The sequence below is a fragment of the Rattus norvegicus genome, chromosome 18, assembly GCF_021556685.1.
Source record: "Rattus norvegicus strain SHRSP/BbbUtx chromosome 18, alternate assembly SHRSP_T2T, whole genome shotgun sequence".
In the NCBI taxonomy this organism is placed as follows: domain Eukaryota; kingdom Metazoa; phylum Chordata; class Mammalia; order Rodentia; family Muridae; genus Rattus; species Rattus norvegicus.
The window spans coordinates 36352322-36377416 of NC_141551.1; the positions used below are offsets into that span (position 1 = coordinate 36352322).

The 25095-nt window shown below is 38.8% G+C and overlaps 1 protein-coding gene across 2 annotated transcripts in view; it reads left to right on the top strand.

Moving 5' to 3' along the window:
- The window catches only part of Spink5 (serine peptidase inhibitor, Kazal type 5), a 72474-nt gene that overhangs the window by 19283 nt on the left and 28096 nt on the right, over positions 1–25095 (top strand). For both annotated transcript variants that reach the window (XM_087593093.1, NM_001170606.1), the window contains 9 exons: positions 1808–1871; positions 2892–3019; positions 4275–4341; positions 7063–7190; positions 8546–8633; positions 10075–10202; positions 11207–11285; positions 12749–12876; positions 13456–13504. In XM_087593093.1, the coding sequence (XP_087449219.1) occupies positions 1808–1871; positions 2892–3019; positions 4275–4341; positions 7063–7190; positions 8546–8633; positions 10075–10202; positions 11207–11285; positions 12749–12876; positions 13456–13504 (859 nt within the window). The remainder of the gene's footprint in view (positions 1–1807; positions 1872–2891; positions 3020–4274; positions 4342–7062; positions 7191–8545; positions 8634–10074; positions 10203–11206; positions 11286–12748; positions 12877–13455; positions 13505–25095) is intronic.

Consider the following 25095-nt stretch of genomic DNA (forward strand, 5'->3'; position numbering starts at 1 on the left):
TCCTATATCCCCTCTGACTCCTTCAGTCTTTTCTCTCCATCTGTGAGGTTCACCAATCTCCAAGGGGTGAGACCAGATGAAGACATTGAGTTTAGACTTTTTAAACTCTGGCTGTGGGTCTCTGTGCCTGCTCTCATCTACTCCTCCCTGATGATGTCTGGCACTGATCTCTGAGTATAGCAGAATATTACTAGAAAACATTTCATTAAAAATTTTTTAGACCAGTTTTGTTTGGTTCTACCCTGAACATCCAAGCAGTGTAGGACATGATGGACTTCCTCTTGTGGAGTGAACCTCAAGTTAAATCAGACATTGGTTGGTCACTCTCACAAGTTCCAGCAAATCTTTTTTTTTACCTCTCCAAATTTTATCTCCCTCTTGGTTTACCCTCCAACTGTTCCACATCTCATACCAATCCCTGTCTTTATGAGGATGGCCCCACTCCACACTCTCACCCCACCAGACCTCTAAACTCCCTGGGGCCTCCAGTCTCTTGAGGATTGAGTGCAGCTTCTCTGACTGAACCCAGACCAGGTAGTCCTCTGCTGTATATGTTTTGGGGGCCTCTAATCAGCTGGGGTATGCTACCTGGTTGGTGATCCAGTGTCTGAAAGATAAAAGGGGTCCAGTTTAAACTGAGACTGCTGGTTCTCCAATTGTATGTGTGGGGCTTCACTGTCAGTTTTCAGAGAGTATCACACAGGGTTGTACAGGGATCTTCACTGGACCTTCTTTTGTCCTTTCTTATAATAGAGGTCTCAATAAACAGAATTCCAATTCACCTTTCTGATCTATTCATGACTGTAATTTCAGAGAGCAGCCACTGAGAGTGAGAATTAAAAACTAGAAAACCCAGGGACAGTATGGTGGCCATGAGGCATGACAACCTGAGTTCCATTCCTGAGACCCACATTACGGAAAGAGAGAACTAACTCTAGTAGATTATACTTTGGCTTCCAGTTACATGTTTTGACAAGAACCCCCCTTCCTACCCCTCACACTAAATAAATAAATAATAAATAAAATAATGCGATATGATTTTAAATAGAAAAGCTAAATAGACGAATAAGGAACATTCTGTTCTCTAAGGCATGCATTTTTACGAAGCTACTTTAAATATACTGGACTGTACTACATCATAAGTGAAGGCTAATAGTTTAAATTTTAAGTCTCTGATCAATGTGATATTTTCTCCCAGAATATCATATGACTCATCGTGCTATTGTGACTCATTGCTCTGACTTCTAGAAAAATTACAATATTCCAAATGACTTTCTGTCAGCCTATATATCCTGAAAATCTGTTTGTCCTCTTACTCCTCCATTCTTAGATTTGTTTCTATTGTTATGTACATGCTAAATTATAAGCTGCTTCTGTAAATAACATTTATTTACATTTATGGTTCTAAATATTCTCTAAAGTTCTATTAGATTGAACAAAGTTAATAATAAGGCTTTATGTACTTTTATGAACAATAAAATATAAGCTAGTCTAGAAGGATCTCATAATATAAAGTACAGACATTAAAAATGAATTTTTTATAAAAACTAACAATAGTACCACAAACAACTAAGGTCTTGGAGAGGCAGTAACATCTACTGTAAACTCGAAATTTAGCCCCCAATGTGACTACATTTCTTTGCTATTCTTTAAGGTTGTAAACAGGGGCTTTCATTATACCAGCTAAGTAAAGACTAAAATGTAACACTGTTTTTAGGTGTATAAGCAGTTAGAATAATGGCAGAAGGTTGCCATACTGGCAATTGTACCATGCTAATCTCTGTGTCAATGAACTTTTTGATTCCAGGAAAAGCCAGAGCCATGTTGAAGTAAAAAGTGAAGGTGAATGTGGCAGCAGCCACCTAGAGACGGTAAGGACAAATGCCAATGTGGGGACACTGGTAACAGTGTAAAGCAGTGGTTCTCAACCTTCCTAATGCTGGGACACTTTAATACAGTTCCTCAAGTTGTGGCAACCGAACCATAAAAGTATTTCCTTGCTACTTCATAGCTGTAACTTTGCTACTATTATGAATCCTATTGTGAATATCTGATAGGTAGGATATCTGAAATGTCAGCCCCTGGAGGGGTCGCGACCCATAGGTTGAGAACCACTGAGTAAAGGCAAAAGTAGCCATGTTTTTCCACCATAGGTTGGGATGCTCTAAAGGAGTAATTTTTACTTGACTAAAATTCTGCATCCTTTTTGTTCACATGGAAAAAGCAGTTAAGATCTTAAAACCAGATTTGTTTACTTTGGTCGTAAGACCAGTAGGCTCTCTTAATAATATTCATTATTGATAAAGTTAATATAATTAATTAATAATGAAGAAGAGAAACAGAAAAATAAATCAATCATTTCAGAAGTAAATGGGAACTAAGGTCAACCATTACCTTAAAGTTGAAACCTCAGCTTGGGCACTCACTGTTAGGAAACCCTGAACCAATAGATTAAGGAAATAAGATTTAGATGAAGCTGTTACTTTCTACCTAAGATTCTGTGAGTTTTTGATGTTAGGGAAAGACAAGAAACACCATGAATATCACACATAATTATCTAGTGGAGAACTGATCCTAATTTCAGTGATTTGATACTTTCATCCCTGAAGTTGCTAGCCTCTATCACGGTTTAGCATACATAGTGTTTTAAGGACCTCTTTACATCAGATATGACATTGGGAGCAGGTTGAGAGCTATGAGGACAGTGATCCACTAATATAATTGTCACTGTTTCTTGAATACATGCATAAAAAAGTAAACAGTTCTGAACTTAAAGGTGAATTACCCAAACTCACAAAGCTGTTTCTGCTTTGTGACCAATATTTCCTCAAAGTGTTGTTCAATCATTCATTCCTACCACTGTTTGCTGTATTCGTTTCTCTCTTCTTTAGGATATGTGCAGTGATTTTCGGGCCTACGTGCAAGATGGAAGACTCGGATGTACAAGGGAAAATGATCCAATCCGTGGTCCTGATGGGAGGACACATGGCAATAGGTGTGCCATGTGTGCTGAGCTCTTGTAAGTAGTGTCTCTGGATGCATTTATGAGGAGGCCCGTATTTCCTGCCCTCAGAGCCCTAGAGTTACAATGTCTTCCTTATGATGCATGTGACCTTTTGCCTTTATAATGTGAGACAGATCTAGCTACAAGCTGGGCTTCTTTTTTTTTTCCTTCACTTTACTATAATATTTATAAGAGAAAAATTTGAAACTTTATTTAAAAATGTATAATGCCTCAAAAATTGCTCAATGTTTTATTATATAATAGTTTAAGACTTGGGGATATGGGTTTGAGCAGCTGAAGGGGAGGAAGAATTGACTAAAACTTTGTTTAATGTATTGTATCTAATAACTTGAATGCTAATTGAAAGAATAAAGACAAACTAGTAAAACACTTAAACACTGAATAATCCAAACTAGTCATTTGACATGCAATGCTTTCTCTGGGGACTTATAGCGACCCTCCCTGAGTAATGTCATCTAATTTTAAATAGTGGTATAAAGAGATACCAATAATAATGAAGATTAATAAAGATAATATAATGTCTGGATTCAGTATGGAAGATGTGTGTCATTTAAAGGATGAACTATTGGCTTCATTTTTCTCTGAGTGCCTGGTAAGGAGCTTTCTTATCTAAGAGGCATGAGTCTTCAATGTTCAAACTGCCCCAACTTCTGCAGCTTTTCTGCTTTATTTACTCATTATTTTATGCCCTGAAAGAAAAAAAGAATCTGAGTTTTCCAAATTGATTTCCTGCAGGATGAGCCTGAGACACCAGGATAAGGCTATAATTGATCATTGATGGGGTTAAGAACCTAGGTGCAAATCATTTATCATTTAGGAATAACCCTGTTTTGACATGAAGGCAAACCAATATCTTCCATGGTTTAAAAGGTTGCATAGAAGGGTGTGTATTGCAATACCTGAATGGCTCAGTTTGGTTTCACCCTTGTCATAGCATTGTTTCAAGGCTCTTGGTTCTGCCTGTTAGAGAGAATTTTCCTGACAATCTTCTGTTTGTCACTCTAGGTGGCACACCCATCTGGCTCTGTAGAACAAAGCTTCTAATTGAGTGGCAGTTGAGTCAGGTTCACACCCTTCCTTATCTTTGGTAATGTCTTGGTCTTGAGAATTCAAGACAGGGAAGTGCTTGTCTCCTGTGAGTGGATCAGTTTCAACAGGTTGTTGCAAAGGATAGGAAAGCGTTTAGTGCTCAGAACAGGGTGGACACTGAAAACATGACTTGACCATGTGGATTCTGTTTCCTTGACAGTTTAAAAGAAGCTCAAGTAAATGCCACACGTGACAGAGAAAGCAGAATTCGGAGAGATGCCGAGGAGGTAAATGGATCACTGCCACAGTATAGCAGTTGGGCCTATAGTCATGAATAAAAATTATGGGGTTGGGGATTTAGCTCAGTGGTAGAGCGCTTGCCTAGGAAGCACAAGGCCCTGGGTTCGGTCCCCAGCTCCGAAAAAAAGAACCAAAAAAAAATATATATTTGCACCTTTGAGGAAACACAATGTGATTGTTCCATACTACTATATTTACTTTATATTGCTTAAAGTTCCTGAAATATATTATTCTTAGTATAACTATCAGTACAGTCTTTTGAAACAATCACTCATAGCCAAGGTTTCAAATATACCATTTCTACCCTTGATTTTCTTCCCTCACAAGAGAAAGAAAAAATTATGCACACAAAATTCTGTTGATCTTTTATCCTTTTATTAATTTTTCAGGTTAGCATACAAAGAAATGGGTTGCATGATCGATGATGATGATGACATATATATATATATATATATCATTATGTTTTGGTTTTGTTCACTCAGCCCATTTCTATTAGCCCTCTTTCTCACATGGTGTAATCAGTTTGCTTTGAATACATTTAAAAAAACATTTTGGCATAGTATAAATTAGATAGGAAAATTTCCAAATTCTCTAGTCTCTTAAGCGGTATAGCTAGTGGTGCTTTACTCTAAAATTCTGCTCATACAATTGGAGTGCTTCACTTTTCTATGTGTTTATTTCATTTAATAAGACTCTTCTTTTTAAAATTCTTGCTTCTCCCTAATGAAGATTACAAATATTGAGGTAGTAGCTTTAAAAATACTCCTAAAATTAAGTTTTGTCATACCTTGTTGATCTTATAAAATTTCAATTTATTACAAAAATTTCTTTCTTGTGTTGAAGTAAGTAATGCAGCCTTGATGTATTAAAACACTAAGGTTATTAAACCTTTATCACACAGAGAAGAATAACAGTGACTTAGCGGACATGATTGGTCTTTTGTGAGGAAGCAAAGACACGTGGATTTTGGTCTTTATCGGGTCATGCTATTGTGAGTGGGCCCCAATTTTCATGTCATAAGGACATTAGACACAAGAACTCAATCTTATCTTCTTTCCGTGTTGTGTTTTCACCTCCAATGTTCTTTTTGAATAATACAGACACACAGTTTGTGAATTGTTTGGTGACGCTTTCCCATAGGAGTGAAAGATGAGTTTTTGGTAATCAAGAGTTGACTTTTCTCTTAACAATTCTATAAAAATGAAGCAAAACTCCCAAACTAAATTGAGTAGTTTGAGTTTAGCCATAGTTTACCCAGGGGCTGTTTAACACCAAACAAAGATGGAAAACAACACATTTTGTGGAGTTTGGATGTTTCAGCCTGACACTCTGGGCTAGCCTGTTACATTTCTCATATATTTTGCGTAAACAGGGCTGTTTTCCAGCAAGTGTCAAGCACGCTAACTTCTTCCTCTTTGTGGCCAGGGTCATTAGGCACAACTGGGCTAAGAAGGACTACTTTTCAATGATGGCTCAATGTGTGCCCTGTAATTAACCTGTCAGTGGGTTGCTCACAAAAGTGCTTCTTCAGAATCTTCTTGGATGAATCATGAGCTATACACTGAAATTATCATTGTTGGTGTTCTGGAAATCATGGAGCATTGCTTTTTATGGCCAGGTTGTTATAAAGTGTCTGCTTTCTACATCTTATTCCAATTTGTTACGCAGAAAGTGTAGAACATGCCCATTCCCCCTCTCAAAACTGATATCTTTTATTGCCGTGCAGAAATGGTTCTTTTTAAAAAGCATCTTGGAATGAAATTTGAACTTCAAATACAAATCACAATACACACTTATCTAGAAAAGTCTCACTGCATAGGTGGCAACATCAAGGTCCTGTGACTTTGTGTGAGTCACCCACTGAGTAGAGCCACAGTGCAGTCACCAAGGTCTCCTGACTCTTGCTCTTTGCCACCATCTTGTCAGAAGTGCAAAGATTAAGGTCACACAGTTAGTGGTTGTTTTTATAGACTAAGCTGCAATAAAACATTGTATGTTTGTTCATATGAAGTCCTCAAATATATATATATATACATATATATATAAAGTTTATTCTATATCAAATACTAGCATTCTGAAAGACTAGAACAAAATTATCAAGAAGCTTGGCACCAAATCTCCTTTCCACTTCTGTATATCATTTTTTTTTAGAATTTCTAGATAAGTAGGGTTCACAAGGTAGGTCAAGGTAAAGGGAGCTACCTTCACTCTGAAGTTTTCATCTATAGAGTCAGAAATGAACAGAGTCAACAAAAGCAGAGTACACATGGTAGCTGAATACTATCTTGCTCCTGTCTCTTTATAAATGACATTAAATTGATCCATATTGTGTAGCATTAAAATACTTATTTCCGCAAGTTCAATATTTTCATTCTGTTGGGTTTATGTGGGGATGTCATGACATACCTCCTCTCACCCCTGAGTATGTGAAAAATAAGAATTACTTCTAGTTTTAGGAAATGCTTGCTAAGCCTTACTGTTTCCTCAGCTCTCTTCCTTCAACAATTATAGTACACAGATGTTCAGAATGCCAAAGAACATGGTAAAATAATTGGTGTTTAGATAATTCTCAATTAGATAGTATTTATGTTTACCATCATTCCCTGATGTGTCATTCTGTGATTATAAGTCTATTATGCAAAGTGCCAAAATTAAAGACCAGAAAATGTCAAAGACAAATGGTTGTATTTGTTTTTCTTTTCCCAAAGGAACTTTGCAAGGAATTTGAAAACCAAGTGAGGAGTGGAAGACTCTTTTGTACCCGAGAAAGTGACCCAATCCGTGGCCCTGATGGCAAGATGCATGGGAACAAGTGTGCCCTCTGTGCTGAGATATTGTGAGCTATCCCTCAGCCCACTGAGAAGGCAGGGATGCAGACTGATGGATGAATGACAGAGTAGTCAGGGAGGCTTTGGCCACTATGATGCATTTGAGCAGTTTTATGTCCTCCTAAAACCATAAGCCCACCTAGTCAATGTTTTGTGCCTGTGTCTGAGTATAAACTAAATTTATTTTCAAGTTGGAAGGCAGACTTACAACATCCTCAGTAGGACTTGGGAGTCCTATGGTTTTGTGACCTTTTAGTGAAGTAGTCACAGAACAGAATGATATGTGGAATGGCTTTTTCAGTAATTAACTCTTGTAGCAGTGTTGATAGGACACTTTCAAAGGTTCTCTACATTTACGTTATCATCTGGCAAAATAAGCCACAGGAAAAGACTGACTCCACAACAAAAATCAGACAGGTTTCATTACATTGTCAGATGCTTTGAGTTATGAACTTGTGTTTTGCTGTTTGCTCTTTTGAGATGAGGTTAGACTGGAACTTATTATCTAGCTCAGACTGCTTTCAAACTTGTAGCAAACCTCCAGCCTTATCCTCCAAACTTCTGAGCTTACCAGTGTAAACAATCCCATTGACCAGAACTCCACAAACTCTTTACTACCCATTGTCCTAATAAATGCATTTCTGGATTTTGGATAGATGATATCCCTTCTTCTTGTAGATTGCCCACTAAGAATACCCTCCTTAGGAAAAATCCTCCTATTTCCTAGTTGAAAATCAATCTTCATAATCCTTAGTTATGGTCTTCATTAACCATTGTCACAATTGGTAATTATATAATTATTTCTATGATCACCAGTTGAATATTTCTGTTCGCTCCCAGGCTATAAATACTAAGACAATAATGGATAGGCTTGTTTTGTTTTATAATGTACTTCCAGGTTGAGTTCAATGTTGACCCAAAAAGTAGGTAGTAACTGAATGATGAATGAGTGCATAGAAGGGTACATGATGAAGATGCTGCTACTTTTCTTGAGCTTAAAACTAACAGTGAAGCAACACATGGGCCTATGTACACTTACTTACATACTAAAAAAAACTGTTCAATAAGAAAAAATAAACAATAAAATAGTTGACTGATAAAAAGCATCATTTCTATTTAGAGTCTGGAAAGTCTCCTTTTAAAGGAATGGTTTAAAAAGAGGACATTTAAAAGAAAGATATTTATACACATAAGCATGTACTTGTGTGCATATATGCATGTATGTGCATGCAAAATGAAAGGGCCTTCTTAGAAATATGAGGTACTTTAAAAAGCACCAGGAAAACATGTTCTCTGTCTGTGCCTAATTAATACTGTGCAAGATGAAGATTCAAAATAATCTTTTTATTATTTTTTTCTCTAGCATGAAGCGTTTTACAGAAGGAAAAGATAAAGCAGAGACAAAACAGAGAGATGCTGAAGAAAGGGCTAAAGCTAAAATGGAAATTAGGGTAAGGATTAGCTAATCAATATAGCTGTGCCCTTCATGGACTGAGATGTGTGTAAGCATAGCATTTCTGAACGCATTTTCAATACTGGTTAACATTATCCCCAATAATGAAACTGGCTGTGGGCAAGTCTATGGGGTCTGTTCTAAGCTGATGTGAAAAGGCCCAGCTCTCTGTAGATGGTACTACCCTTGAGCTCCTGGTCCTGATTACATGAGAAAGTATTCTCCAGAAGCTGTGAGATATTACCTGAAAGCAGTGCTCCTCCAGGGCTTTGTTTCAGTGCCTGCCTCCAGGTTCCTGCTGCAAATCCCTGCCCTAACTTCCTTCTGTGGTGACTTGTGACCTGAGAGTTGCAAGCTGAAATAAATCCTTTGTTCCCCAAGATGTTTTTGGTCATGGTGTATTATCACAGCAATAGGAATGATTATTAATTGGTGGTAATCCCTCTTAATCTGATTCCTGCAATTTTTGATCTTTTATGCTGCAGAGATCACAGTTCTAGGAGGCAACCCACTACATTAAGATGCCTCCCATCTCTGTGTAACTATCTGCTTGGCTTAATTTTCACCTTCTATTTTGCTCTTAATTCTAGATCATCATATTCTTCTAACATTCTAATTTACATATATGCTTGAACTCTTCATGATCTCTCCCTACCTTCCTTTCTCCTTTCCTTACCCCTTCATTGCCTTTTAATAACCTAATAATTTCTTTAAATTTAATCTCTAGTCACTGAAATCCACCACAGACCTGGTTGTCAATGACAAAGATTTGATTCTGTTATCCATTATTATAAAGATCTGTTGTGCTCTGGTTTTATTTAAGAATAAAGCCTAAATTCCTCTCAGTGTCTGTATACTGTAGGTGGTTTTAGAGTTCACCTCATTTTTAACTACTTTCAGAGCCTTCCTATCTTTACACAACTAATTCTTACGTGGCCATATCCGTTGAAATAGTAGGTTTCTCATGATTTTATGCTAGTCACTGCCTCCATGACCATGACGATGTTAATGTCTTCTGGATGATTTTTTTTAACAATACAATTTTCCTGAGTATATCCTCAAAGCAGAGCTTAATCAAAAGTTCTTGAAACTTTTCTGTATCACTTTTTTCTTTGTATTAGCATGTACTTAACTCAGACCTAGCTACACCCATTAAACATTTATAAGGCAGTTACTTACTCTTCCCCCTTGTCTAGCAAAGGAAATGTAATCATCTAGATAACTATGAATATGCTTGTTGAATATGTATGCCTATGAATACACTTATCGCATATGAACATTGCAAGGACAGAATTATAATGTTTTCAATAGTGCAAAATCTTTAAAGTATTGCTTTTCACCTTTGATTCCTCTGGCCCAGCTTTTTGGATATGCAATGCTGAGACTCACAAATGTACAACATAATCTTAAACTTAAAATACCTCATTTTCCTCGTCCAGAAACGATGCAGTGAATTCCAGGATCGTGCAAAGAATGGAACACTGTTCTGTACCAGAGAAAATGATCCTATTCGTGGTCTAGATGGAAAAACACATGGCAACTTGTGTTCCATGTGCCAAGCTTTCTTGTGAGTACAGAGTTTGGAGGTAGTCCAGAGCTAGGGTGGGTGCCTCACGGCACCTGCTTTAAGATCCCTTATTTTCTATGAGTTTCTATTTCTTCAATCTGGAATCTTGTTATGAAGTGAACCTGTATAAATATTTGAAATGCTATGCCTTATAGGCATCTCTAATATGATTAGGGCCCAGTAACTAGGCTTGAACTGAGTTAAGTTGCCCACAAACAAAAATACCATACAGAACCACAAACACCTATGGAATTACCTTAAATGTTACTTTACATGCCATAAATTTGTTTTAGAAAGTTAGAATTACTATTTCTCCTTTACTATTTAGACTAATGGGAGTAATATTACTTTTACTGAACTCAAAATAAGTATTTGTCTGTGCTTATAATATTAAAATATTTAACATTTTGTTTTCACTCACAGCCTTTATGTTTGAAATACCATCAATTAACTGTAGATGCAATATAATTTGTTTACAAAGCACATTTGGATTCTGTTAGTTTAATCAGTGTATGGAATCATTGGGTTTTACCCATCTGACTCACTTTTGTCATTTAGATAAAACAGATATGTATGAGTACTATGTTTAAGTGTAAATTAAAGCAAGGGGTACATGATGTAGGAGATAGACCAGAAGTGTGGACAGAGGCATTGGTGAACTCTGATCTTGGCTGAAGCACTTCTGCCTCTCATCTTTCCTGACACTCAAAATGTGTCAGTGTGTTTTCTTAAGGTTTTATCATTATTTAGGTGTGAGGTCACTGTGATTCCAGTTTGACAGGTCTTTGGCCATCATTTTCTCACCACGGGCAGAAAGATAATTAATAGCAAGCAAGTTCACAGACCTACTCTAAACTTTTGATGTGAAAAGTCTGAAGATAGTATAGGATGATAGCATATTGGAAGCAGTTTCCTTTAGTTATTACACAATGAAGAAGACATAAATGAGCAATGTGTAGAAATCAGTGGATTCCTTTAATTTCATTTCATTTTAATTTCTTCAGCAAAACAGAAGCTGAAGAAAAGAAGGCTGAAGCTGGAACCAGAAACAGAAGAGGGTCTGAAAAATCAGAAACATATGCAGTGAGTGAGATTCACCCTTAACTCTGTCACTATAACTGGACACATCTGCAAGAGCCTAGCAACAAATCATAATCCTTCAGTCTGGCATGACATTGAAATGAACATTATATGAAACTGATTCATTCTTCTTTTTTTTTTTTGGTTCTTTTTTTTTTTTTTTTGGAGCTGGGGACCGAACCCAGGGCCTTGCGCTTCCTAGGCAAGCGCTCTACCACTGAGCTAAATCCCCAACCCCTGATTCATTCTTCTTAAGAGACAACAATGGAAAGTGGAAAAAATTACTAGGATGGAAGAATTTGAGTTTTACTACTACTTTCAACAAAAAGATTTTAGTCTTTGCAAATCACTTTCCAGGGGAATCTGTCCATGTTTGTTATGGATTCTTGAAACTTAGTATTTGAGTTGATTTATATAAAAACAAGATGTATAAAAGCACGATTTTAAAGAAAGCTTAGAATTTGCCCTCTGCTGCACTCGAGTGTGTGTGTGTGTGTGTGTGTGTGTGTGTGTGTGTGTGTGTTGTGCACCCATGCATGTGCCTGTGTATGTATAGGTGCATAGGTATCTAGGCTTACATCTGAAGGGGACAATATGGAAGAGTTGGCTCTCTCCTTCTATCATGTGGGTTATGGGGACTGAACTCAGGTCACCAGGCTCAATGGCAACTGTTTTTACCTACTTAGACTCTCTCAAGTCAGAAAACATAATTTTTAAGTCTAAAATATTGCAAAGGTTTTTTCAAAGACTTACATGTTTTATCATCACCTATTATTCTTTTGGTGATGAAAGTCTCCTATTTTTCCCTCTAGACTGTCCTTTCCCTTATACTGCCATTAGGATAATATAGAAACTACCTGTGTAAAGCTGTCTTTCTTAAAGCCCACACTTTCGGGCTGAGAAGATAATTCCCAGCAACAAGTACTGGATGTCAAAATTAACACCTTGAGTTCTGTCTCTGGAAACTACATTTATAAAATCTAAAGGTAGATGTGGTCCTTCGTTATCTCAACACTCCTATACAAGATGGGATGGAGAGACAGGAGAAATGCCTGGAGGCTTGTTGATCAGATGGTTTGGAGTACTCCTTGATGCCACAATAGAATCTAAGACAGACCTTGCCTGGACAAGGTGGAAGAAAGGCAAGAATCAACTCTCGAGAGTTTCCTCTAACTTCTATGATGTGTGGCTTGACTGTCACACACACACACACCACCTCATTGGTTATAGGATGTATTTAAATATCCTCACCTCCCTATTTAAATATTCTTACCTTCCTTCCAGTTTTTCCAGTTTTATCATTTAATGTTTATGCATATTTCAAAGTTTAGAATTACTCTAGGGTAAGCCAGTACATATCCTAAAACTAAAGAGAATATTAAGAAAGAAATATTTGTATTTCCTTGACTTATATGATCTTGCCAATCATGTGGTCATTGGCTCCAACTTTCTCTTTGGTCAAACAGAAGCTATGTGATGAATTTCGGAAGGTCAGAAAGAATGGACAACTATATTGCACCAGAGAGAATGACCCAGTCAGGGGTCCTGATGGGAAAATCCATGGGAACATATGCTCCATGTGTCAGTCTTTCTTGTGAGTATAGTGGGACCCTTTGGACTTGTGAAGGGTATGAGGCTTGGAAATCACCATTGGAAGATGCAAGGGGAGTGAAGATAACAATGTATATTCTTTTAGGAATCTCTCAGCCTTGAAGGTCACATTTAACTTGTTAAAGACAAACAAAAACAAATGGAGAGTTTTGGATTGTTATTATTATTATAGAAACAGTGTGGACTAATCAGGAAACACAGAAAGAAGTAATACGTGAGGTCACTTGCATGTAGAATTTCAAAATAATCCAAATTACAGTACACAACAGAAAAGTGGTTGCTCATACCTGGAGTGTTAGAAGGTGTACAGTGTGAATGAGAAGATGCTGAGTAGAGGGTATAATTGAAAGGTATAAAAGCTCCTCTTTCCTAACATGTTCTGGAGAGATTGGAGCCTTTCTAATTCATTATCTAAAAAGAAAACAAATGACAAGTTTGATATTGTAGGACTTTGTGGTCACTGGAAAAGAGTCAAAGCTTTGAACAATGAGCCCATAACTGTAAAGGATCTTTGCTAAGACAATATTTGTTTCTTCATCATCTATCCCCCTTTTTCCAATAGTATTCAAGAAGACAAAGCAAGAGCAAAGGTTAAAAGAGAAGCTGCAAAGGTAATTTTCTCTGCACTCCCATGACATATCTTTGGGCTGTTAAATGGCATAACATTCTAGTTGTCTCACTACCATGTGTGTTTGTTTTCTAACTTTCATGCCTGATAGAAACAAACACAGCTGTAAACATTAATACATATCCTTGCTTCACTTCTCAGAAGGCTAATTTTAGCACAGAAGTTAAAGACTAGTCTGAGAAACAAGTAAGACTAGTGGCTAGTGGATGGAAGTGGGAGAGAGTGCAGGTGTATGAGAGAGAGCTCTTAATGCAAAAATGATCCTGATTAAATTCTTCCAAAGTATCAATTTTACTTCATGACTGTTCAAAATTTGAGGGTCATTTAGTGAAAAATTGGAGTGAAAAATCCTCTGTAAGGATTTTTTCATGCATTTGTATTTTATTAGATTTAGTTTGTTGGCCACAGATTGTTGATACTTAGAATGTGATGTCTACAAGGATTAATTTACATCAGTTATACCTTTAGAGCATATCAAATAGATAGTACAAGATTCCAATCATCACAATTTGCAATATTATATATGTGTGTTACCATATTTGTCATGGAGAAGTCCTAGCAATCCTGACCCCTATTTTCACTATTGTTTATTTTGACATCATAATCACTCTTAGTCTACTTCCTTGATTTTCCAATTTTCCAATATAAAAGAAAATAGTACTTTCCTTAGATATTATATAATTATATAATATTGTATAATATATAATCTATATTATGATTATATCTTTTATTATGTATTTGTTAATATCATATAATTATATGCATAATATGTAATGTAATATATTTTATTTTATATGTATTAATATTGTATCAATGTATATATAAAACAATATTATATAGTTATAATTACATAATATATAATAGAAAATATTTTCTATGACTAGTTTCTATAGCCACTTACAAGATTGACCTAGTATGCTTCTAACATCTCTGAATGTATGAACTAAATCATTATTTGGGGAAAGTTGCATAGTTTAAATGTTTACCTTTATACTAATCCATTTTAAAAATAACTGTTATGCTAGTTGAAACTATATTTTATTAGTAATTTAGGTCTGAAAATTTGGCTCTACATTGTATTTGATTAGGTCAATGCTTGTTACTCTGAATACACTCCTCTCTTCTCTGAATGTGTTGCTCTGGTTCACATCCACTTGCTCCGTGCCCACATAAAGAGCTCCTCCTGAAGGTGTGTCAGAATCTCCAGTTGTCAGACTTGTTATTTTTTTCTCATAATTCTGAACACAAAAGCTAGCTCAGCAAATGACCTCAGTTCCTGTACGAAAGCTTGATCCTGAAGCTCACTGAATTTCTTCCCCTGTGATCTTACAGGTTAATATGTTGTAACACACAGTACAACAAAAGTACAGGAGTAGCTATTGGTATCTATCTAAATGTTCTCCTTTATTCTAAAGCCCAATTATAAGCATCCTCACTGATGGTACACTGTTACAAAGGCCAAGACCACCCCAAACTCTTTCTTCTTTAAAAATATAATTTACCTTTATTCTTGAGAATTTCATATAGTTTAAAGTGAAATATGATATTGCCCATCCTCTATTCCTCTCTCTACCACCCCTTGTATGCTGTATAGCACATTCTTCTAGCAACTTCATGCCTTTCCATTTTCTGATAATCCACTAAATCCAGTTGGGGCTGCCCATATATTCATGAGTATGGGACTGTGCATAGGAACAGATATACCAGTAGCTGGATCATCAAAGAATGATTATCTCTCCCTCAGGAACTATCCATTGCCAGTAACTGCTCCTTACTCAGTGTGGAGCCTAAAGAAAACCTTGCACAGCTATACTGAAATTTTGACTGACTGGATCTTGTGCAGGCAACCACAGCTGCTATGAATTCATGGATGTGAGGACCATTGGTATATTCAGCAGACAGCATTTCACAGTAGACCTTCCCATTCGAGAGCTCTTACACTTTTTTCCACTTCTTCTTTGGTAGAGTGTCCCAAGCAGTGGCAGGGAGGAAGTTAAATGATGATGTTTCATTTAGGGCCAAACATTCAGTCTTTTACTGTAGGCACTTCGAACATTTATGTATGTGTGCTGCAAAAGGAAGCTTCTATTACCAATATGGAAGTTAGCTTGAACTATAGTATAAACATAACAGTTTAGAGGCCAGTTTAACAGCATGGACACTTAATGAAGTATCAAATCAAGTTCTAACCTAGATCCTGTTACTTCCTTAGCCACTGGCTTTTGACCAGGATAATAACATAAAGTTCCCTCCTGTTGAGCAAGCTTCAAATCCAATCAGAAAGGAGTTAGTTATTCTATAATAGTTTTGCCATTGTTGTTTGCACCAATGGGTCCATTTTGCCTGGCAGGTGTGTATTCTAGCATGTGAGTTGAACACTGGGTAAGACTATTGAAATTTTTCTTCAAAAGACCATTTAGCATCCTCTGGTACTATGAAAGCAAGCAACAGGAAGGAAGTTTCCAAGTCAGCTTGAAACTAATTTTCTGTTTCTTTTAGTGGTATCTTTAGCAATAGTCTTTCCATGAAGTTGTTAAACTTAGCTAAGAACAATGGCAATAGCCTGTATTGATTTGGAGATGTCTGAGGTGAGGCCTCCCCAATCAATAACTCAAAGAGAGGTATCCCATGCTTTGAATTGAAATTTTTTACATAATAATGGAAACAACATTGTCTAGTTATACAAGGTAATGCTATTCCAGTTACTTTTATAAAATGTTGTATTTTGAATTAGCTTACTCACAATTGGGTTTCCGTGATGCTGTCTTACATTTTTCTGTGCTTAACCTATCTACTCCACCTTCTCACCAACTTCAGCCTCAGTCCCCTGTGCATGCTTAATTAACACTAAGTAATCCATCCTCTCTGTCTTGTTGTATATATTCTATTATTGCTCAAATTGTATGTTTAATTGGGTTGTGAGGTAGTGGGCTTATATATACTTTTCACATAGCTTCCCTTGGATTTAGCACTCCCCAATTCCCTAGTTTCCCATATACACCTGTGACCTTCTGGTAAAGCACTTTAACACTCAGTATTTACCCACTCTACTTTTGCTACAATATATTGCCTCCCTCCCTGAATGTGTAATCCTGCCAAAGGCCCCTTTCTGTTTACCTTGTTTCTTTTTTGATACATGATTAAGTTATATATAACACATATATATAACATATATGTGTGCATGCATGTGCACATGTGCGTGTGCATATGTGTGTGTGTGTCTATGTCTGTGTCTGTGTCTGTGTCTGTGTATGAATCATGGACTTGATGCTATAATCCACATATGAAAGAGAATATACAGCACTTGTCTTTCAGGCCCCAAGTTACCTCATTCAACATAATTTTTCTTCTTCCATCATTTACCCAGCTGGTTTCAGCTTTCTTTACAGTAGTGTAAACCATGAGTATGTGCTCTTGAAAGCACTTTGTTCTTAATGATTTATTGCAATATTATTTCTCTCTAAGATTTTCTGAATCATTGAACATTATTTATTACTCATAGTAATAAAGGATACCAGAAAAGAAGTAACTGCTTTTTGATTAATTATTTTATTTATTTACATTCAAAATGTTGCCACCCTATCAGAATTCTTTACCCAATTCTCCTCTTTTTTGTTTCTGAGAGGGTGCTCTACAATCCACCTACACCATCCCATCCCACCCCAGGCATCCCCCTTTCCTGGGGTATCAAGTCTCTGCAAGATTAGGCTCATCCTTTCCCACTGAGGCCAGACAAAACAGTCCTCTGCTACATAGGTGATAGTGGCCACAAACCATGTATGCTCTTTGGTTTGTGGCTCAGTCTCTGGGAGGTCCCAGGGGTCCAAATCAGTTGACACTGTTGACCATCCTATGGCATTGCAGTCCCCTTCAGCTTCTTCATTCCTTCCCCTAACTCTTCCATAGGGCTCCCCAACCTCAGTCCAATGGTTGGCTGTAAGTATCTGCATCTGTCTCAGTCAGCTGCTGGTATAGCCTCTTAGAGGACAGCCATGCTAGGTTTCTGTCTGCAACATAGCAACAGTAATAGTGTCAGAGTTTGGTGACTGCCCATGAGATAGATACCAAGTTGGGTTGGTCAATGGATGGCCTTTCCTTCACTCTCTGCTCCATTGTTGTCTCTGAATTTCTTATAGACAGGAACAATTCTGGGACAAAATTTTTGAACGTGTGTTGATGATACCATCTCTCCACTGGGGACCCTCTCTAACTACTGAAAATAGTCTTTTCAGGTTCCATCTCCTCACTGTTGGGCATTTCCGCTACAGTTATCTCCATGGAATCCTGAGAGCCTCTCCCATCTCAGATCTCTGGGACCTTCTAGAAGGTCTCTCATACCCCCCCCAATAGTTGCATATTTCCATTCATTCTCCTGGGCCTCTAGGCTTCTCTCCTGCCCCCTATACCTGTTCCCTCCCTCCCCCTCTTTTCTTCCACCAAGGTCACTCCCTCACTCTGCCTCCAGTGATTTTTTTTTCTTTTTTTTTTTTTTTATTAACTTGAGTATTTCTTATATACATTTCGAGTGTTATTCCCTTTCCCGGTTTCCGGGCAAACATCCCCCTCCCCCCTCCCCTTCCTTATGGGTGTTCCCCTCCCAACCCTCCCCCCATTGCCACCCTCCCCCCATAGACTAGTTCACTGGGGGTTCAGTCTTAGCAGGACCCAGGGCTTCCCCTTCCACTGGTGCTCTTACTAGGATATTCATTGCTACCTATGGGGTCAGAGTCCAGGGTCAGTCCATGTATAGTCTTTAGGTAGTGGCTTAGTCCCTGGAAGCTCTGGTTGCTTGGCATTGTTGGACTTTTGGGGTCTCGAGCCCCTTCAAGCTCTTCCAGTTCTTTCTCTGATTCCTTCAACGGGGGACCTATTCTCAGTTCAGTGGTTTGCTGCTGGCATTCGCCTCTGTATTTGCTGTATTCTGGCTGTGTCTCTCAGGAGCGATCTACATCCGGCTCCTGTCGGTCTGCACTTCTTTGCTTCATCCATCTTGTCTAATAGGGTGGCTGTATATGTATGGGACAAATGTGGGGCAGGCTCTGAATGGGTATTCCTTCAGTCTCTGTTTTAATCTTTGCCTCTCCCTTCCCTGCCAAGGGTATTCTTTTTCCTCATTTAAAGAAGGAGTGAAGCATTCACATTTTGATCATCTGTCTTGAGTTTCGTTTCTTCTAGGGATCTAGGGTAATTCAAGCATTTGGGCTAATAGCCACTTATCAATGAGTGCATACCATGTATGTCTTTCTGTGATTGGGTTAGCTCACTCAGGATGATATTTTCCAGTTCCAACCATTTGCCTACGAATTTCATAAACTCGTTGTATTTGATAGCTGAGTAATATTCCATTGTGTAGATGTACCACATTTTCTGTATCCATTCCTCTGTTGAAGGGCATCTGGGTTCTTTCCATTTTCTGGCTATTATAAATAAGGCTGCGATGAACATGGTGGAGCACGTGTCTCTTTTATATGTTGAGGCATCTTTTGGGTATATGCCCAAGAGAGGTATAGCTGGATCCTCAGGCAGTTCAATGTCCAATTTTCTGAGGAACCTCCAGACTGATTTCCAGAATGGTTGTACCAGTCTGCAACCCCACCAACAATGGAGGAGTGTTCCTCTTTCTCCGCATCCTCGCCAGCATTTGCTGTCACCCGAGTTTTTGATCTTAGCTATTCTCACTGGCGTGAGATGAAATCTCAGGGTTGTTTTGATTTGCATTTCCCTTATGACTAAAGATGTTGAACATTTCTTTAGGTGTTTCTCAGCCATTCGGCATTCCTCAGCTGTGAATTCTTTGTTTAGCTCTGAACCCCATTTTTAATAGGGTTATTTGTTTCCCTGCGGTCTAACTTCTTGAGTTCTTTGTATATTTTGGATATAAGGCCTCTGTCTGTTGTAGTATTGGTAAAGATCTTTTCCCAATCTGTTGGTTGCCGTTTTGTCCTAACCACAGTGTCCTTTGCCTTACAGAAGCTTTGCAGTTTTATGAGATCCCATTTGTCGATTCTTGATCTTAGAGCATAAGCCATTGGTGTTTTGTTCAGGAAATTTTTTCCAGTGCCCATGTGTTCCAGATGCTTCCCTAGTTTTTCTTCTATTAGTTTGAGTGTGTCTGGTTTGATGTGGAGGTCCTTGATCCACTTGGACTTAAGCTTTGTACAGGGTGATAAGCATGGATCGATCTGCATTCTTCTACATGTTGCCCTCCAGTTGAACCAGCATCATTTGCTGAAAATGCTATCTTTTTTCCATTGGATGGTTTTGGCTCCTTTGTCAAAAAATCAAGTGACCATAGGTCTGTGGGTTCATTTCTGGGTCTTCAATTCTATTCCATTGGTCTATCTGTCTGTCTCTGTACCAATACCATGCAGTTTTTATCACTATTGCTCTGTAATACTGCTTGAGTTCAGGGATAGTGATTCCCCCTGAAGTCCTTTTATTGTTGAGGATAGCTTTAGCTATCCTGGGTTTTTTGTTATTCCAGATGAATTTGCAAATTGTTCTGTCTAACTCTTGGAAGAATTGGATTGGTATTTTGATGGGGATTGCATTGAATCTGTAGATTGCTTTTGGTAACATGGCCATTTTTACTATATTAATCCTGCCAATCCATGAGCATGGGAGATCTTTCCATCTTCTGAGGTCTTCTTCAATTTCTTTCCTCAGAGTCTTGAAGTTCTTATTGTACAGATCTTTTACTTACTTGGTTAAAGTCACACCGAGGTACTTTATATTATTTGGGTCTATTATGAAGGGTGTCATTTCCCTAATTTCTTTCTTGGCTTGTTTCTCTTTTGTATAGAGGAAGGCAACTGATTTATTTGAGTTAATTTTATACCCAGCCACTTTGCTGAATTTGTTTATCAGCTTTAGTAGTTCTCTGGTGGAACTTTTGGCATCACTTAAATATACTATCATGTCATCTGCAAATAGTGATATTTTGACCTGTTCTTTTCCGATCTGTATCCCTTTGATCTCCTTTTGTTGTCTGATTGCTCTGGCTAGAACTTCAAGAACTATATTGAATAAGTAGGGAGAGAGTGGGCAGCCTTGTCTAGTCCCGGATTTTAGTGGGATTGCTTCAAGTTTCTCTCCATTTAGTTTAATGTTAGCAACTGGTTTGCTGTATATGGCTTTTATTATGTTTAGGTATGGGCCTTGAATTCCTATTCTTTCCAGGACTTTTATCATGAAGGGGTGTTGAATTTTGTCAAATGCTTTCTCAGCATCTAATGAAATGATCATGTGGTTCTGTTCTTTCAGTTTGTTTATATAATGGATCACGTTGATGGTTTTCTGTATATTAAACCATCCCTGCATGCCTGGGATGAAGCCTACTTGATCATGGTGGATGATTGTTTTGATGTGCTCTTGAATTCGGTTTGCCAGAATTTTATTGAGTATTTTTGCGTCGATATTCATAAGGGAAATTGGTCTGAAGTTCTCTTTCTTTGTTGTGTCTTTGTGTGGTTTAGGTATAAGCGTAATTGTGGCTTCGTAGAAGGAATTCGGTAGGGCTCCATCTGTTTCAATTTTGTGGAATAGTTTATAATATTGGTATGAGGTCTTCTATGAAGGTTTGATAGAATTCTGCACTAAACCCGTCTGGACCTGGGCTCTTTTTGGTTGGGAGACCTTTAATGACTGCTTCTATTTCCTTAGGAGTTATGGGGTTGTTTAACTGGTTTATCTGTTCCTGATTTAACTTCGATACCTGGTATCTGTCTAGGAAATTGTCCATTTCCTGAAGATTTTCAAATTTTGTTGAATATAGATTTTTATAGTAAGATCTGATGATTTTTTGAATTTCCTCTAAATCTGTAGTTATGTCTCCCTTTTCATTTCTGATTTTGTTAATTTGGACGCACTCTCTGTGTCCTCTCGTTAGTCTGGCTAAGGGTTTATCTATCTTGTTGATTTTCTCAAAGAACCAACTTTTGGTTCTGTTGATTCTTTCTATGGTCCTTTTTGTTTCTACTTGGTTGATTTCAGCTCTGAGTTAGATTATTTCCTGCCTTCTACTCCTCCTGGGTGTATTTGCTTCTTTTTGTTCTAGAGCTTTTAGGTGTGCTGTCAAGCTGCTGACATATGCTCTTTCCTGTTTCTTTCTGCAGGCACTCAGCGCTATGAGTTTTCCTCTTAGCACAGCTTTCATTGTGTCCCATAAGTTTGAGTATGTTGTATCTTCATTTTCATTAAATTCTAAAAAGTTTTTAATTTCTTTCTTTATTTCTTCCTTGACCAGGTTATCATTGAGTAGAGCATTGTTCAATTTCCACGTATATGTGGGCATTCTTCCCTTATTGTTATTGAAGACCAGTTTTAGGCCGTGGTGGTCCGATAGCACGCATGGGATTATTTCTATCTTTCTGTACCTGTTGAGGCACGTTTTTTGACCAATTATATGGTCAATTTTGGAGAAAGTACCATGAGGAGCTGAGAAGAAGGTATATCCTTTTGCTTTAGGATAGAATGTTCTATAAATATCCGTTAAGTCCATTTGGCTCATGACTTCTCTTAGTCTGTCGACATCACTGTTTAATTTCTGTTTCCATGATCTGTCCATTGATGAGAGTGGGGTGTTGAAATCTCCCACTATTATTGTGTGAGGTGCAATGTGTGTTTTGAGCTTTAGTAAGGTTTCTTTTACGTATGTAGGTTCCCTTGTATTTGAGGCATAGATATTTAGGATTGAGAGTTCATCTTGGTGGATTTTTCCTTTGATGAATATGAAGTGTCCTTCCTTATGTTTTTTGATGACTTTTAGTTGGAAATTGATTTTATTTGATATTAGAATGGCTACTCCAGCTTGCTTCTTCTGACCATTTGCTTGGAAAGTTGTTTTCCAGCCTTTCACTCTGAGGTAGTGTCTGTCTTTGTCTCTGAGGTGTGTTTCCTGTAGGCAGCAGAATGCAGGGTCCTCGTTGCGTATCCAGTTTGTTAATCTATGTCTTTTTATTGGGGAGTTGAGGCCATTGATATTGAGAGATATTAAGGAATAGTGATTATTGTTTCCCTTTATATTCATATTTGGATGTGAGGTTATGTTTGTGTGCTTTCATTCTCTTTGTTTTGTTGCCAAGACCATTAGTTTCTTCCTTCTTCTAGGGTATAGCTTGCCTCCTTATGTTGGGCTTTACAATTTATTATCCTTTGTAGTGCTGGATTTGTAGAAAGATATTGTGTAAATTTGGTTTTGTCATGGAATATCTTGGTTTCTCCATCAATGTTAATTGAGAGTTTTGCAGGATACAGTAACCTGGGCTGGCATTTGTGTTCTCTTAGGGTCTGTATGATATCAGTCCAGGATCTTCTGGCATTCATAGTTTCTGGCGAGAAGTCTGGTGTGATTCTGATAGGTCTCCCTTTATATGTTACTTGACCTTTTTCCCTTACTGCTTTTAATATTCTTTCTTTATTTTGTGCGTTTGGTGTTTTGACAATTATGTGACGGGAGGTGTTTCTTTTCTGGTCCAATCTATTTGGAGTTCTGTAGGCTTCTTGTATGTCTATGGGTATCTCTTTTTTAGGTTAGGGAAGTTTTCTTCTATGATTTTGTTGAAGATATTTACTGGTCCTTTGAGCTGGGAGTCTTCACTCTCTTCTATACCTATTATCCTTAGGTTTGATCTTCTCATTGAGTCCTGGATTTCCTGTATGTTTTGGACCAGTAGCTTTTTCCGCTTTACATTATCTTTGACAGTTGAGTCAATGATTTCTATGGAATCTTCTGCTCCTGAGATTCTCTCTTCCATCTCTTGTATTCTGTTGGTGAAGCTTGTATCTACAGCTCCTTGTTCTTCTTTTGGTTTTCTATATCCAGGGTTGTTTCCATGTGTTCTTTCTTGATTGCTTCTATTTCCATTTTTAATTCCTTCAACTGTTTGATTGTGTTTTCCTGGAATTCTTTCAGGGATTTTTGCGATTCCTCTCTGTAGGCTTCTACTTTTTTATTAATGTTTTCCTGTGTTTCCCTAAGTGTGTTCATGTCTTTCTTGAAGTCCTCCAGCATCATGATCAAATATGATTTTGAAACTAGATCTTGCTTTTCTGGTGTGTTTGGATATTCCATGTTTGTTTTGGTGGGAGAATTGGGCTCCGATGATGGCATGTAGTCTTGGTTTCTGTTCCTTGGGTTCCTGTGCTTGCCTCTCGCCATCAGATTATCTCTAGTGTTACTTTGTTCTGCTATTTCTGACAGTGGCTAGACTGTCCTATAAGCCTGTGTGTCAGGAGTGCTGTAGACCTGTTTTCCTCTCTTTCAGTCAGTTATGGGGACAGTGTGTTCTGCTTTCGGGCGTGTAGTTTTTCCTCTCTACAGGTCTTCAGCTGTTCCTGTGGGCCTGTGTCTTGAGTTCACCAGGCAGCTTTCTTGCAGCAGAAAATTTGGTCTTACCTGTGGTCCTGAGGCTCAAGTTCGCTCGTGGGGTGCTGCCCAGGGGCTCTCTGCAGCGGCAGCAACCAGGAAGACCTGTGCCGCCCCTTCCGGGAGCTTCAGTGCACCAGGCTTCCAGATGGTCTTTGGCTTTTTCCTCTGGCGTCCGAGATGTGTGTGCAGGGAGCAGTCTCTTCTGGTTTCCCAGGCCTGTCTGCCTCTCTGAAGGTTTAGCTCTCCCTCCCACGGGATTTGGGTGCAGAGAACTGTTTATCAGGTCTGTTTCTTTCAGGTTCCGGCGGTGTCTCAGGCAGGTGTCCTGCCACTCCTGGGCCCTCCCCCACGGGAGCCCAGAGGCCTTATACAGTTTCCTCTTGGGCCAGGGATGTGGGCAGGGGTGAGCAGTGTTAGTGGTCTCTTCCGCTCTGCAGCCTCAGGAGTGCCCACCTGACCAGGCGGTTGGGTCTCTCTCTCACCGGGTCTGGGAGCAGAGAGCTGCTGCGGGCCGGGATCCTCGGGTGTGGGACTTCCGGTAAACACAGAAAGTGCCCGGTCCTAGAGAAATTCTGCCTCCGTGTGTCCCAAGCTCACCAGGCAGCTTTCTTGCAGCAGAAAATTTGGTCTTACCTGTGGTCCCGAGGCTCAGGTTCGCTCGTGGGGTGCTGCCCAGGGGCTCTCTGCAGCGGCAGCAACCAGGAAGACCTGTGCCGCCCCTTCCGGGAGCTTCAGTGCACCAGGGTTCCAGATGGTCTTTGGCTTTTTCCTCTGGCGTCCGAGATGTGTGTGCAGGGAGCAGTCTCTTCTGGTTTCCCAGGCTTGTCTGCCTCTCTGAAGGTTTAGCTCTCCCTCCCATGGGATTTGGGTGCAGAGAACTGTTTATCTGGTCTGTTTCTTTCAGGTTCCGGCAGTGTCTCAGGCAGGTGTCCTGCCACTCCTGGGCCCTCCCCCACGGGAGCCCAGAGGCCTTATACAGTTTCCTCGTGGGCCAGGGATGTGGGCAGGGGTGAGCAGTGTTGGTGGTCTCTTCTGCTCTGCAGCCTCAGGAGTGCCCACCTGACCAGGCGGTTGGGTCTCTCTCTCACCGGGTCTGGGAGCAGAGAGCTGCTGCGGGCCGGGATCCTCGGGTGTGGGACTTCCGGTAAACACAGAACGTGCCGGTCCTAGAGAAATTCTGCCTCCGTGTGTCCCAAGCTCACCAG